Raw genomic sequence first — 14,224 nt, 5'->3', positions numbered from 1 at the left:
CTACCCCCGGCGAGGGGGCGCTGATGGTACAGCACGCCGTTCGCGGTTGCGCGCGCGTGCGTGCCGTCAAGGTTCTGCCGCCACCGCCGTTGAAACGTCACTCGCCGTTACCCTACAAAGACACACACACACACAGACACAGACAGTAGAAAAGAATTAGTGGGGAGAACATATTCACCACAGTAGGCGTTTGTTAGGGAGTGTTTGCGTATGTGTGTTTGTGGAGTGTACAAGAGACACGGGAAGTGTAGATTAGACCGCGTGCTTCCTTCCGCAGCCGAAGGATAATCACCACTGGCCACGGCTGCTTGCAGTTTGTATTTTGGACATTGGACTACGTACGTTTGAGTTTTTTTTTTTTAATGAAGAAGACAAAAAAAGGCGTTATCAGTGGTCTGGATTACCGCCGAAAATCAACGCTCAGCGCAACGGAAACGATGATCAGGGTGAGTTGTCTTCACAAATGCACTTTTAAATTTTAAATTATCCCTCCGTAAAAAAGGGGGTGTTGATAGCGCCTGTTTTATCTTCTAACTGCTGTACTGTACGCCTTGTAAGATAACAAGTACGCTAAAGTACACAAAAAAGAAACGCGATTTGATAGAACAGCTTGCGTTTAGAGCGCTTCTCACCTGCGCAACATCGCACCAGCACCTCATAATGACTACGAAAGGTACGTCTTCTATTTTTTTTCTTTTTTTTTGTTGCCTTTGTTATGTTCAAGCGATCGGTTCGGCCAGTTCAAGGATAAGCTAAGAGAGGTTCAGATGTTTCTAACCTATTGCTTCAGCAACTGCAAAAAAGTGTGCAAGCGCAAACGCAACAACAAACACATTGCGTCAATCGCGCATCTGCAGCCAAAAGCGCGCGTCGAGAGGAGGCACACGTGTTTACACACAGAAAGAGAGCGAGAGAGAAAACACTATTAAATTCCATGCCTTTTGCCGCCCCGAAATGCCAGTCAAAAATGGTTTGTTTAAATCTATCCGTAATAGAGCGTAATCCACCAATTTCGTTTTGATATCAACAATCAATAGCATTTAGTCGGAGTGCGCAACCGTTTGGGGAGTGGGAAATGGGGGAGGTTTAAAACTGCCCCATCATTAAACCGCACGGAGTGGCCACTCTGTGTGTGCTTGTGCCTGATTGTGCATGCAAAAGTACAATCCGTCCACTTTATCTACAACCAACACCACCAACATCACACAACCGTTTAAGTCGAATGATGATAAAACCAACAAACGGTTTATGAGTATGTGTCCCCCTCCCCCCCTCCGTCGCGTCTTGGCCGCGGACGTGCGCTTCGGTTTTCTTATGATTATGGCCAATTGAGCGTTGTGTTCAACCTTCAGACGGCAATGTTTGCATAAATGTGGTTTGATTTGTTTCTCGTGTCCGCCTGTGTGTGTCTGTGTGTGTGTGTGTTTCGTGAGCAAATAAGCTCCACTTATTTGTGTGGACGTTTGTTAGTACCATCACGCAACGACCGACGCTCCTTAACAACCACCACCAAACCCCGATGCTAATTCCCGCTCCCAATCAATTAAACATATCATTCACAGAGCTTCCGGATTTTCGGTGTGTGTTTGTTAGTTTTTTTTTTTTGTTTTTTATTCTTCCCCCTGGGTCAGTTCGTCTTCTTACCTTCGTACACCGTCAACCGGGGCCGGTCCCGATTGACCCACTGGACGCTCTTCAGCCCGGCGTCCACCTCCCGGTTCAGCTCCTCGTACCGGGCGAGCATGGCCGTGCGCGTCCGCTCGATCAGCTGATCCAGATCGGCCTTCGTCAGCCCGGCGGTCGGGATCGGCTCGAGCGTATCGATTAGCACGTGCCCGTCGTCGAAAATGTGCCGCTTCGACTGGATGAAGTACATGTGCGAGAAGACAACCGGTACGATCGGGACCTGCGCCTCGATGGCCGTGTGGAAGGCACCCTTCTTGAACGGTAGCATGCCACGCTCGGGATAGCGCGTACCCTCCGGGTAGATGTACATCTTTGCGTCGTCCTCCGTCAGCATGCGCTTGCAGCGATCGAACGATTTCATTGCGGACGGGCGATTTTTACGATTAATGTACTGCACACCCGCCAGCCATGCTGTCGGGCCGAAGGGGAAGAGGAACAGTAGCTCCAGCTTGGCAATTGGCACCACCTTGCGCAGTATGTCCCAGAGGATCATCATACCTAGAAGCAAAAAAAAAAGGCGGAAGCGATATTAATCCATTCATTTACAAAAAAAAATCGATTAAAGAAACGCTTTAATTCCCTTAAGACACGTAATCGGTGCAGCACACACACGCCACATTGGGTATCGATTTCCGAGGGAAGGCCATGGGAGAGGTTGGTTGCGATATTACAACATCAGACCACTACGAAACCAACCAAAGTTCATTAACAAGATCCGTTATCGCCTTAAAATCGATCCGTTATCGCCTTGGAGAGGGGTTTACATATTCAAACCCCAAAGTTCCGCTCGCTGATAAAACCCCATGTGTGTCGGTGTGTGTGTGTTCCACACCCCACCCTCTTTCACTCTGTTTCTCTTACCCAATATATCCATCGAGGACTGGTGGTTGGTGAGAACGATAGCACCTTTCGCCTGGCGCAGAATTTGCGCATTCCGCAGCTCCCACGTGATGCCGAGCAGCTTCGAGGCGCGTGCTATGACCGTGGCAATGATGCTGTGCATTATTTAAAACAATTATTAGTTATATTTCTCTTTTTAAAACAAAAAAAAGTGGGGGCCACCCCCCCGGAAAGGCTCACCGGCAGTTGTCGATGTTGCGCGGCCGGAGCAGCGAGAACGGCGCAAACAGTGTGGTGAACGATTGGGTCGCGAAGTAAATCATGCCATACTTGCTGTAGTACTTAAGCTTGTTGCCCCGCTCGCCCAGCTTGGACAGCACGGTAAGGAGCACGAATATGCCAAAGCAGGCGGCACACGCGTACAGGTAGTAGCGCACAATCCATCCTAAAAAAAAGGAAAGGAAACTGGTTAGTAAAATGGGACTTATTTCTTTTATTCACTTACCTAAGCTGCACAGAAAACACCCGGCCATGGTGTACCAGTGCTATTGTGTGTGTTACTACGCCTGTAGTAGCAAGGCGACTATGTCATCCCAGTGCGAGTGCGACCAGTCAGTTCGGTAATGTTGTTTACGGCGGTGATAGCCCTCCCGAAAATTGAACTCGATCGGTCTTGTTAGCGGGCCTGATAACCAGCATCAAAAGGAGAGTGGGGGGCACCACACATAAATTGGCGCACTTCATCCTCCCTTCCCCTTCTGATAAGGTTATTACTCCGCGCCGAACACTACACCACTCACCCGCCGGTAGCGACATTATCGAACGTATCGCGCGCGCTCGCTCCTAGAGCTCGCGATGAGACGCGTTAGACGAAAACCTTCCGAAAATGCCTATTATCGACGTATTTTTTTCTTTCCCCCATTTAACCTTAAGTACCGGCGCCGGAAAACGGCGTCCAATGTGGCGCATTTTTGCTCTTACTGTGATTTAATTATGTATTTTTTTTTTGTTCCTTTTTAACCGTGACGAAACACAGGTGGAGTGGTGTAAATAGAGGATTTTGCTTACACATCAATCGCAATTAGTCTAGTTGATTTTTGTTGTAAGTTGTTACGCTACCTTGTTCTCGACTGTGAAGAGTAGCGAGAGGGCGAAGTGTGTCCCTGTGCTAAACATAGTATCTATACATAAATAAAACATTTATAAATATATGCTAAACGTTACCGAGAGACCACTATGGCGCGTAGGGCTTAAAAAGGATTACACTATACACAATTGGGAGAGGTTAGTTAGTTTAGACGAGCTTAAGATCGAAGAGTCTTGGCCATTGACTGGAGTGTTTGAAAATCCATTATCTATACTTGTATGTTACTAGCGTACACACTTTACGTTTTGCTTTCAAAAACGTTTCAGAAAGATAACTTCCCCATTTACTGCTGCTTTTCCCCTTTTAAAATCGAATCTCCTAATCGCTACCAATAAGTTTAATAAGTATTCTAACTTGCCCTAAAAGTATGTGAAGGGGAGGAGAGTATTTTAACTATACAATGAAGAGCAGTATGCCCAACACTTTACATCCGAAGCGAAGGGTCGACCCCGAGCAGCGCCCCATCATCGCCACCCATCATCGAGTACAGCAGGGAATGTTGTTGTGATGGTGGCTGCTGTTGTGGCTGTTGTTGCATCGTTGGCATCGCCATCTCCTGCACCGCACCGTACAGCGGCGCGCAGTGCACTTTAAGATGCGACTCGTAAGCATCCTTCCGCACGAACCGTGCCGCACAGTGGGGACAGGAGAAGTGTCGCTCCGTCTGCTGATGGATGCGCTCGTGCCGGTGCAGCTTGTCTCGCCGCGAAAACCGCTTCCCGCACGTACCGCAGCCGAACGGTTTCAGCTCGCTGTGCGTTTGCTGGTGCCGATCGTACTCGCGCTTGCCGACGATTTGCTTCCTGCACACGGGACACTCGTACGGGCGCGTGTCTACCTCGGCCGGGTGGATGGCCTGATGCGCCCGCAGGCTCGCTTTGCTAAGGAACCGTTTCGGGCACTTGGTGCAGCTGTAGATTTTGCTCGACGGTGGTGTCACTGCTACAGGTGGTGGTGGTGCGGCTACGGGCTGCACGGGAACGTAACTCGGTGGCTGTTCGCTTACAATCGGTTCGGAGGCTTGCAGAAGTGGCGCCGGTTGTGGTGGTGGAATGGGAGCAGTTACACTCAACCCAAATGGTGCTGGTGCTTCCTGCTTCACCATCTCACCCATCCCGAACGCCAACGGTTTCCCCATACAGTACCGCTCGTGATCGTACAGCTTGTCCTTCTGCGTGTACACCGCACCGCACCGTATGCACGCGTGCTGCGTTTCCTGCGCATGATGAAAGCTGCGGTGGCGTATCAGATCCGCCTTGTTCGCGAACGATCGCGGGCACAGATCGCACCCGTGCGGTTTCACCCCCAGATGGGTGCGCATGTGCTTCTTGAGATTCGTGTTGCGCGAAAAGCTCTTACCGCACTGATCGCACGCGTACGGCCGCACGCCCGTATGCACGAACGTGTGCTTCTTCAGGTCGGACCGCCGCAAAAAGCCCTTATTGCACTGGATACAAATATACGGGCGGGTGACCGCGTGCGAATCCCGTATGTGCGTAATGAGAAACATCCGGATGGAGGTTTTGTACTGGCAGAAGATGCACGCGTACGGTGCGAGCAGATCGTGATCCTGCATCTCGTGCAGCTGGCAGGCGGATGCGGCTGCGAACGCCACGTCACAGTACTTGCAGGTGAAGACGACCGTTTTTTGGGGCGCCGTGTTCGACGCTGCCGTGTGGAAGCTGGTGCCCGGCAGCCCGTTCGGCGCTGTCTCACCCGGCGCTGTATCACATTTCAGTTCGTCTTCCTCCTCCTCTTCTTCCTCCTCGTCGCCTTCGTCTGCATCGGAGCCTTCCGGCTCTTCCTCTTCGGCGTGTGGTACGGGTGCTACTGAGGGATCGGTGCCGCCACCATTCACCACACCACTCGGCTCGGCAGGATGCGGCAGGCTATCGTTCGAGCTTTCGTAGTCCCGCGATGGATCAATTACAATCATTTCCATCTCCTCATCCTCATCGTCGTCCTCCTCCTCCTCCTCCTCCTCCGTTTGCTCGCCAGTCGGTCCCACTGCCGGACCATCTTTCGTGTGCAGTATGTCTTCCTCTCCGAGCAGTAGCTTCCGTTCGTTTTGCTTGCAGCGCTCCCGGAAGGCGGCAAAGTCGTCCACCTTCTCCCGACACGGCTTGCAGATCCATCTCGGCAGCGTATCGTGCTGTGTGACCTACAAAATGCAAACAAAAAAAAAAACAGGGATGAATCTCACACGCACTTCCCAAACAGTAACGAATCACATACATCCAGCTGCAGACAGCCCTGTATCCGCCCGGCCAGTGACTCTCCGCTGTGTGGCGTCTGCTGCTGTGCCGCGAAAATGTCCACCAGCTCGCCGTCCCGTCCCAAGCACAGCCGGCAAAGCTGCCGCTCCGCCGTTGCAGCCGGCCCATTAGCGAGGTTCATCCCCACTTGCAGCGGTGGTGGTGGCGTCGTTCCCTCCTGAAGCATCGGGGGACTGGGACAGTGCTCCTCCTCTTCGTACAGCCGTGTGCGCTTTGTATTTTTGAACCACTGTTGCCTTCACCATCAGCACATTGCTGTTGATTTTCCGCCGACGAAGAGTGTACCGCCCGCTTGCCACTTGCTTATTGCACAATTGGTTCCAGTAATACGGCACCGAGGAGAAGTTTTTTTTTGTAGAAAAAAGCCACAAAAACACAACAAACAAACAGGGACGGAGCTGCTGCTGCTGCTGCTGCACACAAATAGCGTAAGCAAACGTCAAACGCGCTACGCTGCCAAACATACAGTGATGAACGGATGGAACGCAACAGTGCTGTGCGTGTTGGTGAGACAAAATTTTAGTTTTAAGATTAAAATTTTTTTTAAGATGTATCAGATTGGTGGACTATGTATTTTTCAGTTATTTGATTGCCAATTTTTTAGATTTTCAATTTTCCTTAGAAAATGTAGTGTTATTTTTTGTGGCATTCACTGTGTGCTTGGTACAGAACTGACAGCACGATAAAGACTGTACCATGCACAAGGTGCTTACAGCATGGTGTGAATGAGGCAGTGGAAAACCAAGATGAATACTGACAGCATGCTGCCTTTGAAATTGTCGTTACAGTTTTTTAATATTTCCTGTTAAGTTTAATCATTAAACTATCGTTAAAATTTTTGTTTTTTAATAAAATTTGCTTAAAATGTTGAAAAATCAGTAAAATTTTAATTTCTTTGATTATCGTGGGCACAAGTATATAACGCAAAGGGGGAAAAAGACAAGAGCAATGTCCGATTAAAACATTTCTCATTAATCATGCTTTCAAGGTCGTTTTCTCATTTCACTTCACACCCGAAAACTGCTTCAAAAACACTCTCAAACTTATCGCCACAATCCGTTCGAATTTGTTTTCATCCACAAAACGTGACGTCATAAAGCGGTTTGCTGAGATTTTGAATGAAAACGCACGTGCTTGATCCGGTATGTCGACGTTTGAGAAGAAGAAAAAAAATCACCACCCCGTTTAAAACATTTATCATCATCCCCTCCAACGGTATCCCACCATCTGTGCCCTCTGTTAAAAGACGGCGACAAACCTAAATGTCGCGGAATAGCTGATGAGCTTGGGCATCCCTCCCCCGTGCACACGATCTGATCAAGCTCCACCACCACCTGGAGAAGAGCAGACACTAACGCGTGATCATCTCCGCGCCGCACCTTTGGGAGGCGAACAGTTTAAGCTCATCCTTCAACGGTAACAGACACGCGTGGCTTGTGCATTGCTGTAAAGTGATTCGCGATACTTAGACGAAGCTTAGAACCATGTTGTCGCGTGGAAAGATCGCTACCGCGATCGTGCTCTGTACGATGGCACTGTTCTATCACGGTAATTACTCAACATTTAGCGCATTTCTTTATCGCAAAAAAAAGAATACGGGGAAAACTCGTGACTTTTCCAACGGTGTCAAGGCCATTTCGTTGCGTTGTATGTAAGCTCCCATCAAAAGCGAAAGTGTGCAAAGTGTTCGCGTTCCCGTTAGGTGCCGGAGAGGGGGGATAAAATTGTGGGAGCGATCGTTGCATTCAGCGTAATCACGTTCCGTTCTAGCCGCCCGGTGGTGGTTGATCGTTCTCCAAAGGTTAGGAAATTTTTGATACAACTATTAACGACGTACCAAAGTGATGCACCACGTTGAGGCATTGGAGACGTGCGTTTTCAAAGACGTGCGGTGGGATGAATCTTTCGTTGTTTGAACGATACCGGTTTACCTTGGACGTGGGAAGATGAGCCCCACATGTGTTGGATGATGGAAGGGATGTGAATATGCAGGCATCTCCACCGTGAACAACAGCATCAACGGGGGGTGGGGCATCATATATAAATACCGCTCAAGGTCGAATATTTTGAAGCTTTCCTGTTTGTTTTTTTTCCTGGTGGGCTTTCAGACATTTGCATGATTTGCATGAGGTTTGTCGCCATTAGTCACGGAGAATGTGTTAATTTTAAACTCCGATGCAGCCGCCCGTGGAGTGACATTGAACACCGATTTAATGTGGGACGGAATATTAGACGTTAATTATAATCGACCAGGAAACGGAACAGCTTCAATTTGCGTGATCCCGTGATCAAGTCATCATACATAGTCAAAAATTGAATTGCCTCCAAAAAGGAGCTTTTTGTGCAATCTTAAAACGTCTTATCTTTACTATCACTATCTTTCGCATCGCTTCACAGCACAGAGTCAATCGTGTCCGGAGAAAAATGGTCGCTATCCCGTCCCCGACCAGTGTGACGCATACATCGAGTGTGTGGTAAGTATGCCGACGAGCATGTCTTGGACTATGAACTTCACAGTAACGCTTTCCTTCTGCAACAACAGGACGGTGAGCCACGGCGACAGCTCTGCCCGGACGGGTTGCTGTTCAACGACAAGGTGTCGCTCTTCACCTACCCCTGCCAGTATCCGATCGACGTCGACTGTGGTAGCCGTACGCGCACGCAACCCCCCATCCCTACGGAGGACTGTCCGCATCAGTTCGGCTACTACAAGGTCGGTGATCGGGCCAACTGTGGACAGTTTAAGAACTGTGCCGGTGGTACCGCCTATGTGCTTGACTGCCCCACCGGGCTAGCCTTCAATTCGGCCACGTATCAGTGCGATTGGCCCGATCTGGTGGAGGACTGCGATGCGGAGGCGTACCTGGGCTTCAAGTGTCCGGCGCAGGCGCAGGGTCTGGTGCAGCCGGTACGCTTCTTCCGCGCCCCGAACGACTGCCAGAAGTACTTCCTGTGCGTGGACGATAGGCCGCGGGTGAACTTCTGCGGACCGGAGCAAGCGTTCAACGAGCTGGTCAATGCGTGCGACGGTGTCGCCAACGTGACCGGATGTGCTTAGGGCCGCTTCACAGTGTGGACATCTACTTTCTAATACTCGATTTACGATGACTTATTAGGATTAATAACAACACAAAAAGAAGGATGTAGTTGACACCTCACGATCGCAGCAGCAGTATGAATAAAGCTCACGATCACCAAGAGAATACACGGGGGAAGGTTTTCCATCTGAAGGTGACTAGAATATGGAAAGTACCGAGAAAAATGGGGAATGAAGGAGTCCTCCGGGTTATAGCATGCATCCTTCGCGATCACCATATAGTGTAGATATCTCCCGTGCAATCGTTTCTTGTATAAAGGTCCGTTGTTTCGCTTGCTGGTGCGGTCGGTTCGCTTGCGCGATCGTTTTAATGCCGGGCCGATGGACCAGAAAACCATTATCCAGAACGTGAAAGTCGTAGCCCAGGATGCACATAATGAAGCCCTAATAAAGGACAGAAAGAAACGAATTAAATATGATTTCTTGGGGGTATCAAGATTAAAGACGCAACCTGTGCCATCTTATCCGCCTTGCCTTCCCAGCTTAACCGCTCGTCGTACTCTGGCTCGTGCTTTGTGCCGACGTAGATCGGTTCCCAGGTTGCGTACGCTCCTTCTCGCCATGCAGTCACGTGTATGTCCATTGTGTAGTCTTCCTTTACTACCGCTAGCCACTCCACGAACCCCGGCACCGTGTGGCAGTTGGAGCATATCTTCTCGTGAAACTTTATCGCATCACCGCTCTGGAGATCCTCGAGCAAATGGGCTTTATCCACCGGTACAGGGACGTCTTCTGCGACCTCAAACACTGGCAGCACGTACACGGAGGGGCTGTGCAGTGTGTACTGATAGAAGGGGTGCGCGATCATGCGCAAGAACATTGAGATAAAGTTGGGATTTGGGTAGAGTTCGATGTCGCTCGCAAGTACAAAGTGAGTACCGGCCGCACTGCGCGCAATGTTACGACCCACGTTCACAGGGTAGGTTAGGTTGTTGGCTGCCCGGAAGGTAGGTATTGAGGTTTTATCGTTGCGGAGTAACGAATTCCAGGCGTTTGTCGCATTAGTGCAATCCACGAGAGGGACGGATAGCAACTCCCTGTAGTACGATACTGGCCGCGTGGGAAGATGTTCAAACTCAAAATAAAGATGAAAGCTCACGAAGTCACGCACCAGCGCTCTCTGTTCGTGACACTCCAACAGATACTGGATCAGAACCACCGATCGGTCAAGATCGACTGCCGGCGCGTACAGTGCGATACTGACCGGTGCCAGCCAACGTTCCAGCAACGGGACCACATTGTCCAAGAAGGTGTAGTCGGCGTGCGTAGTGTAGGTTATGGTTTCGTAACAGTGAACAATCCGCTCTGGGGCGTAGAAGTTACGCAGAAGGTAGTGATCGCCATGCGTCTCGAGCTGGAATCCATTCGACGGGGTGTTGCAGTTCAGAATTGTTCTACGAATGGAGAGAGAGAGAAAGAGGAAAGAGAATGAGCTCAACGGTTAAAGTGTCGCTAATTGGTTCAATCAATAATGGCTTGTGCGGAGAGATTGGTAGAGGGTTCGCGGGTACCCTTATCGCACTGTTTGATAAGAGCTTGCAAAAGCCGTGCAGCTCTAAATGCACAACCGGTAAAGCAATTCATTCAAAGTTTCCTCGAAAAAACTGGAGAAAAAAATTATACTAAAGACGCCTGGCCATGGTGACGCTGCACATTACTTTGTATCGTGGAGTGTATTTTTGGGGTCTGGAACACTGCCAAAACAAGTCGCTTTTGCCCTTACCAACTGATAACAAATGTCTGATTAGGGTACAGCGTGGTAAAACATTCACCGTGCAAATAACTTCAGCTCCTATACCATTCAAACTACCGCTACATGGTGTGGAGTTGTTTACCAATCAACACACAGTGTCCCTCCTCTCTTAAACACACACAATCCCTTCCCTATCTCTGCCCGAAGTACTTACTTGAGACGGCGCAGCAGCGCTTCGTGGGAGGCTCCCTCCAACAGGTGCTGGCTGCGTGCGTAGTTCCGATTGCCACCCGAAGGCTGATAGTAGTATCCGAGTATATAGAACACCACGAAGGACAAGATCACCAGCAGCAGCACCGTCCGGAGTACTGCCGAGCGGCGTGCAATCATCTCCACATCGTCTGTACGCAGCCACTTACAGGGTTTCGAATTAAATAATGGACTACTTGATTCTCTCGGTGGAATGTGTCAAATGGGTAAGAAAAGTTTGCAACGTTGCTATGGAGGCTACGATGACTGAATAAGATTAATAACAACAATTAAGAAGGAATGTAATCGGCACCTCACGATCGCAGCAGCAGTATGAATAAAGCTCACGATCATCCAGAAAATACGGAGGCGTGTTTTCCATCAGGAATTGACTAGAATATGAAAAATACGGGAGACTGAGGACGTCCTCCGGGTTATATCTTGCATCCTTCGCGATCACCATACAGAGTAGATATCTCCCGTGCAATCGTTTTCCGCATAAAGGCTCGCTGTTTCGCTTGCTGAGGCGGTCGATTCGCTTGCGCGATCGTTTTAATGCCGGGCCGATGAACAAGGAATCCATTATCCAGAACGTGAAAGTCGTAGCCCAGGATGCACATAATGAAGCCCTAAAATAGGAAAGAAAAAAAAGACATTCAATATGACTTTTTCAAGCTATAAAAGATCACAGACCCAACCTGCGTCATCTTATCCGCCTTGCCTTCCCAGCTTAACCGCTCGTCGTACTCCGGTTCGTGCTTTGTGCCGACGTAGATCGGTTCCCAGGACGCGTACGCACCTTCCCTCCGTGCCGTCACGTGTATGTCCATTGTGTAGTCTTCCTTCACTACCGCTAGCCACTCCACGTAGCCCGGCACCGTGTGGCAGTTGGAGCATATCTTCTCGTGAAACTTTATCGCATCACCGCTCTGGAGATCCTCGAGCAGGTGGGCCTTATCCACCGGTACAGGGACGTCTTCTGCGACCTCAAACACTGGCAGTACGTAAACGGATGGGTTATGCAGTGTGTACTGGTAGAAGGGGTGCGCGATCATGCGCAGGAACATCGGGATAAAGTTGGGATTTGGGTAGAGTTCGATGTCGCTCGCAAGTACAAAATGAGTACCGGCCGCACTGCGCGCAATGTTACGACCCACGTTCACAGGGTAGGTTAGGTTGTTGGCTGCCCGGAAGGTAGGCATTGAGGAGTTGTCGTTGCGGAGTAACGAGTTCCAGGCGTTCGTCACATTAGTGCAATCCACGAGAGGAACGGATAGCAACTCCCTGTAGTACGATACTGGCTGCGGCGGAAGATGCTCAAACTCAAAGTAAAGATGAAAGCTCACGAAGTCACGCACCAGCGCTCTCTGCTCGTGACACTCCAACAGATACTGGATCAGAGCTACCGATCGGTCAAGATCGACTCCAGGCGCATACAGTGCGATACTGATAGGTGCCAACCAACGTTCTAGCAGCGGCACCACATTGTCCAAGAAGGTGTAGTCGGCGTGCGTGGTGTAGGTTATGGTTTCGTAACAGTGAACAATCCGCTCTGGAGCGTAGAAGTTACGCAGAAGGTAGTGATCGCCGTGGGTTTCAAGCTGGAATTCATTCGACGGGGTGTTGCAGTTCAGGATTGTTCTACGAATGGAAATAGAGAGAGAGAAAAAGAGAGAAAAGACCATGAGCTCAACAGTTAAAGTGTTGCTAATTGATTCAATCGATGACGGCGTGAGTCAACCGGCATGTGTGAAGAGAGCTTGGTGGGGGAAGGAGGTACTCTTATCGCACTGTTTGATAAGAGCCTGCAAAAGCCGTGCAGCTCTACATGCACAACCGGTAAAGCAATTCATTCAAAGCTGCCTCCAAAAAAACTGAAGAAGCATGAAAAAGCCTGATCATGATGACGCAGCCTCATGTGACGCTGCACATTACCCTGTATCGTGGAGTGTTTTTGGGGCATTAAACAATGCCAAAACAGACCGACTTCGCCCTCACCAACTGATAACAAATGTCTGATTAGGGTACAGCGTGGTAAAACATTCACCGTGCAAATAACTTCAGCCGGTTCCACTACCTCTCCAACCTCCACACTACATGGAGTGGAGATGGTTTACAATCAACACACAATGTCCGTCACACACTCGCCCAATATCACATGCCGGAAGTACTTACTTGAGACGGCGCAGCAGCGCTTCGTGGGAGGCTCCCTCCAACAGGTACTGGTTGCGTGCGTAGTCCCGATTACCGCCCGCCGGCTGGTAGTAGTACCCGAGTAGACAGAACAGCACAAAGGACAAGATCACTAGCAGCAGCACCGTCCGGAGTACTGTCGAGCGGCGTGCAATCATCTCCGCATCGTCCGCACGCAACGGCTTATAGTTTGCTGTCATCTGATCGTTGTGCGATCAAAATCGGAGCTCTCGTAACAGCGGGTTCAAGTCTGATGTTTTTTCGGACGTACAAGCGAGAGACTTCCAATGTCTGGCGTGCAATGCATGTACGTTACACACACACACACACGGACCCAAGCACGATTGAAAAAGGGGGAGCTGAATTGATTGAAATCGTTCAAACTTTGCTCTCTCCTCCTGCTGCTGCTGCTGCTGCTGCTGCTGAAGCTCCAACAACCAACGACCACTCTAACACATCGATCACGTCCACAATTCAACAAATAGTGCGCCTCGATGCGGTGACAAAAGCATCACAAATTAACACCTCGGAATAGGCAGAGGGGGGCCCTTATGGTTCACATCCGCTGCTGGAGTCGTACCGCACAGCGTCACCGTTGTCAACTGATTACGGTAGGTTCTGAATGATCGGTTAGTGAGACCTGGCCGACCTGGCTGGCTTATCGTACGCTCACTCGCTCTTTCGCTCTCGCCTCGCGATACACAAACGGTGTGTGCACCGATAAGATAAGGGTGGCGTTCAGTTTCATATCGGAATTTTTACCACCTCCCTTCACCCCGCTGCGGTCTGTGAGATGGCAATCAAGGGTGAATCGGTCACTTTCTGGGTTTGATCGATTTCGACGTGTTTTGTTTTGTGAAATTATCGAACGGAGTCGTGGTAGCTTACGCATCATCTCTTGGGAAATCTGTGCGTGGATGTTGATTAATGATGGGCTATTGATAACAAATCGGTTATCGGGCTTCATTGTACAATCGTTAAACGCACGGCTTAACAACATGTTCGTCATGGGTTCGGATGCTCTTGGTGAGATTGGACAGGAA

General features: G+C 49.8%; 5 protein-coding genes across 6 annotated transcripts; 1 reads left to right on the top strand and 4 right to left on the bottom strand.

Moving 5' to 3' along the window:
- Window positions 1–17: 17 nt before the first annotated feature.
- Window positions 18–3,172, bottom strand: LOC121595790 (1-acyl-sn-glycerol-3-phosphate acyltransferase beta-like). 2 transcript variants are annotated; one of them, XM_041920017.1, is made up of 5 exons: window positions 3,032–3,172; window positions 2,767–2,971; window positions 2,548–2,681; window positions 1,645–2,184; window positions 18–112 (listed from the first exon to the last, which is right to left on the bottom strand). In XM_041920017.1, the coding sequence occupies exons 1-5, from the start codon at window positions 3,057–3,059 to the stop codon at window positions 108–110; spliced, it is 912 nt and encodes a 303-aa protein (XP_041775951.1). In that variant the 5' UTR covers window positions 3,060–3,172; the 3' UTR covers window positions 18–107. The 2 variants fall into 2 exon arrangements, with proteins under 2 accessions (XP_041775951.1, XP_041775950.1); XM_041920016.1 differs by lacking the exon at window positions 18–112 and having other exon boundaries at window positions 1,567–2,184; window positions 3,032–3,171.
- A 329-nt stretch (window positions 3,173–3,501) lies between these two features.
- LOC121595789 (endothelial zinc finger protein induced by tumor necrosis factor alpha-like) lies at window positions 3,502–6,424 on the bottom strand. Its single transcript, XM_041920015.1, has 2 exons — window positions 5,909–6,424; window positions 3,502–5,834 (listed from the first exon to the last, which is right to left on the bottom strand). The coding sequence occupies exons 1-2, from the start codon at window positions 6,113–6,115 to the stop codon at window positions 4,098–4,100; spliced, it is 1,944 nt and encodes a 647-aa protein (XP_041775949.1). The 5' UTR covers window positions 6,116–6,424; the 3' UTR covers window positions 3,502–4,097.
- An 826-nt stretch (window positions 6,425–7,250) lies between these two features.
- LOC121596568 (protein obstructor-E-like) lies at window positions 7,251–9,152 on the top strand. The gene is made up of 3 exons (XM_041921622.1): window positions 7,251–7,497; window positions 8,347–8,423; window positions 8,492–9,152. Exons 1-3 carry the CDS (start codon window positions 7,434–7,436, stop codon window positions 9,005–9,007), a joined length of 657 nt encoding a protein of 218 aa, XP_041777556.1. The 5' UTR covers window positions 7,251–7,433; the 3' UTR covers window positions 9,008–9,152.
- A 69-nt stretch (window positions 9,153–9,221) lies between these two features.
- On the bottom strand, window positions 9,222–11,129 carry LOC121596567 (beta-1,4-glucuronyltransferase 1-like). The gene is made up of 3 exons (XM_041921621.1): window positions 10,954–11,129; window positions 9,498–10,440; window positions 9,222–9,430 (listed from the first exon to the last, which is right to left on the bottom strand). The coding sequence occupies exons 1-3, from the start codon at window positions 11,127–11,129 to the stop codon at window positions 9,236–9,238; spliced, it is 1,314 nt and encodes a 437-aa protein (XP_041777555.1). The 3' UTR covers window positions 9,222–9,235.
- Window positions 11,130–11,422: 293 nt separating this feature from the next.
- Window positions 11,423–13,808, bottom strand: LOC121596566 (beta-1,4-glucuronyltransferase 1-like). Its single transcript, XM_041921620.1, has 3 exons — window positions 13,164–13,808; window positions 11,687–12,629; window positions 11,423–11,617 (listed from the first exon to the last, which is right to left on the bottom strand). The coding sequence occupies exons 1-3, from the start codon at window positions 13,379–13,381 to the stop codon at window positions 11,423–11,425; spliced, it is 1,356 nt and encodes a 451-aa protein (XP_041777554.1). The 5' UTR covers window positions 13,382–13,808.
- Window positions 13,809–14,224: the final 416 nt, after the last annotated feature.

This window comes from Anopheles merus, chromosome 3R (genome assembly GCF_017562075.2).
Source record: "Anopheles merus strain MAF chromosome 3R, AmerM5.1, whole genome shotgun sequence".
Classification (NCBI taxonomy): domain Eukaryota; kingdom Metazoa; phylum Arthropoda; class Insecta; order Diptera; family Culicidae; genus Anopheles; species Anopheles merus.
Note: the sequence above shows the minus strand (reverse complement) of the source record. Positions and strands in the feature narration are given on the sequence as shown.

Coding starts and splice junctions, on each gene's coding strand:
- LOC121596567 (XM_041921621.1), bottom strand. CDS start 11,129: ATGATTGCACGCCGCTCGGCAGTACTCCGGACGGTGCTGCTGCTGGTG. Junction 10,441..10,953: donor GCGCTGCTGCGCCGTCTCAA/GTAAGTACTTCG, acceptor CTCCATTCGTAG/AACAATTCTGAACTGCAACA. Junction 9,431..9,497: donor AGGCGGATAAGATGGCACAG/GTTGCGTCTTTA, acceptor GTCCTTTATTAG/GGCTTCATTATGTGCATCCT.
- LOC121595790 (XM_041920016.1), bottom strand. CDS start 3,059: ATGGCCGGGTGTTTTCTGTGCAGCTTAG. Junction 2,682..2,766: donor CGCAACATCGACAACTGCCG/GTGAGCCTTTCC, acceptor AATAATGCACAG/CATCATTGCCACGGTCATAG. Junction 2,185..2,547: donor GTCCTCGATGGATATATTGG/GTAAGAGAAACA, acceptor TTTTGCTTCTAG/GTATGATGATCCTCTGGGAC.
- LOC121596566 (XM_041921620.1), bottom strand. CDS start 13,381: ATGACAGCAAACTATAAGCCGTTGCGTGCGGACGATGCGGAGATGATT. Junction 12,630..13,163: donor GCGCTGCTGCGCCGTCTCAA/GTAAGTACTTCC, acceptor TTCCATTCGTAG/AACAATCCTGAACTGCAACA. Junction 11,618..11,686: donor AGGCGGATAAGATGACGCAG/GTTGGGTCTGTG, acceptor TTCCTATTTTAG/GGCTTCATTATGTGCATCCT.
- LOC121596568 (XM_041921622.1), top strand. CDS start 7,434: ATGTTGTCGCGTGGAAAGATCGCTACCGCGATCGTGCTCTGTACGATG. Junction 7,498..8,346: donor GATGGCACTGTTCTATCACG/GTAATTACTCAA, acceptor ATCGCTTCACAG/CACAGAGTCAATCGTGTCCG. Junction 8,424..8,491: donor ACGCATACATCGAGTGTGTG/GTAAGTATGCCG, acceptor CTGCAACAACAG/GACGGTGAGCCACGGCGACA.
- LOC121595789 (XM_041920015.1), bottom strand. CDS start 6,115: ATGCTTCAGGAGGGAACGACGCCACCACCACCGCTGCAAGTGGGGATG. Junction 5,835..5,908: donor AGGGCTGTCTGCAGCTGGAT/GTATGTGATTCG, acceptor TGCATTTTGTAG/GTCACACAGCACGATACGCT.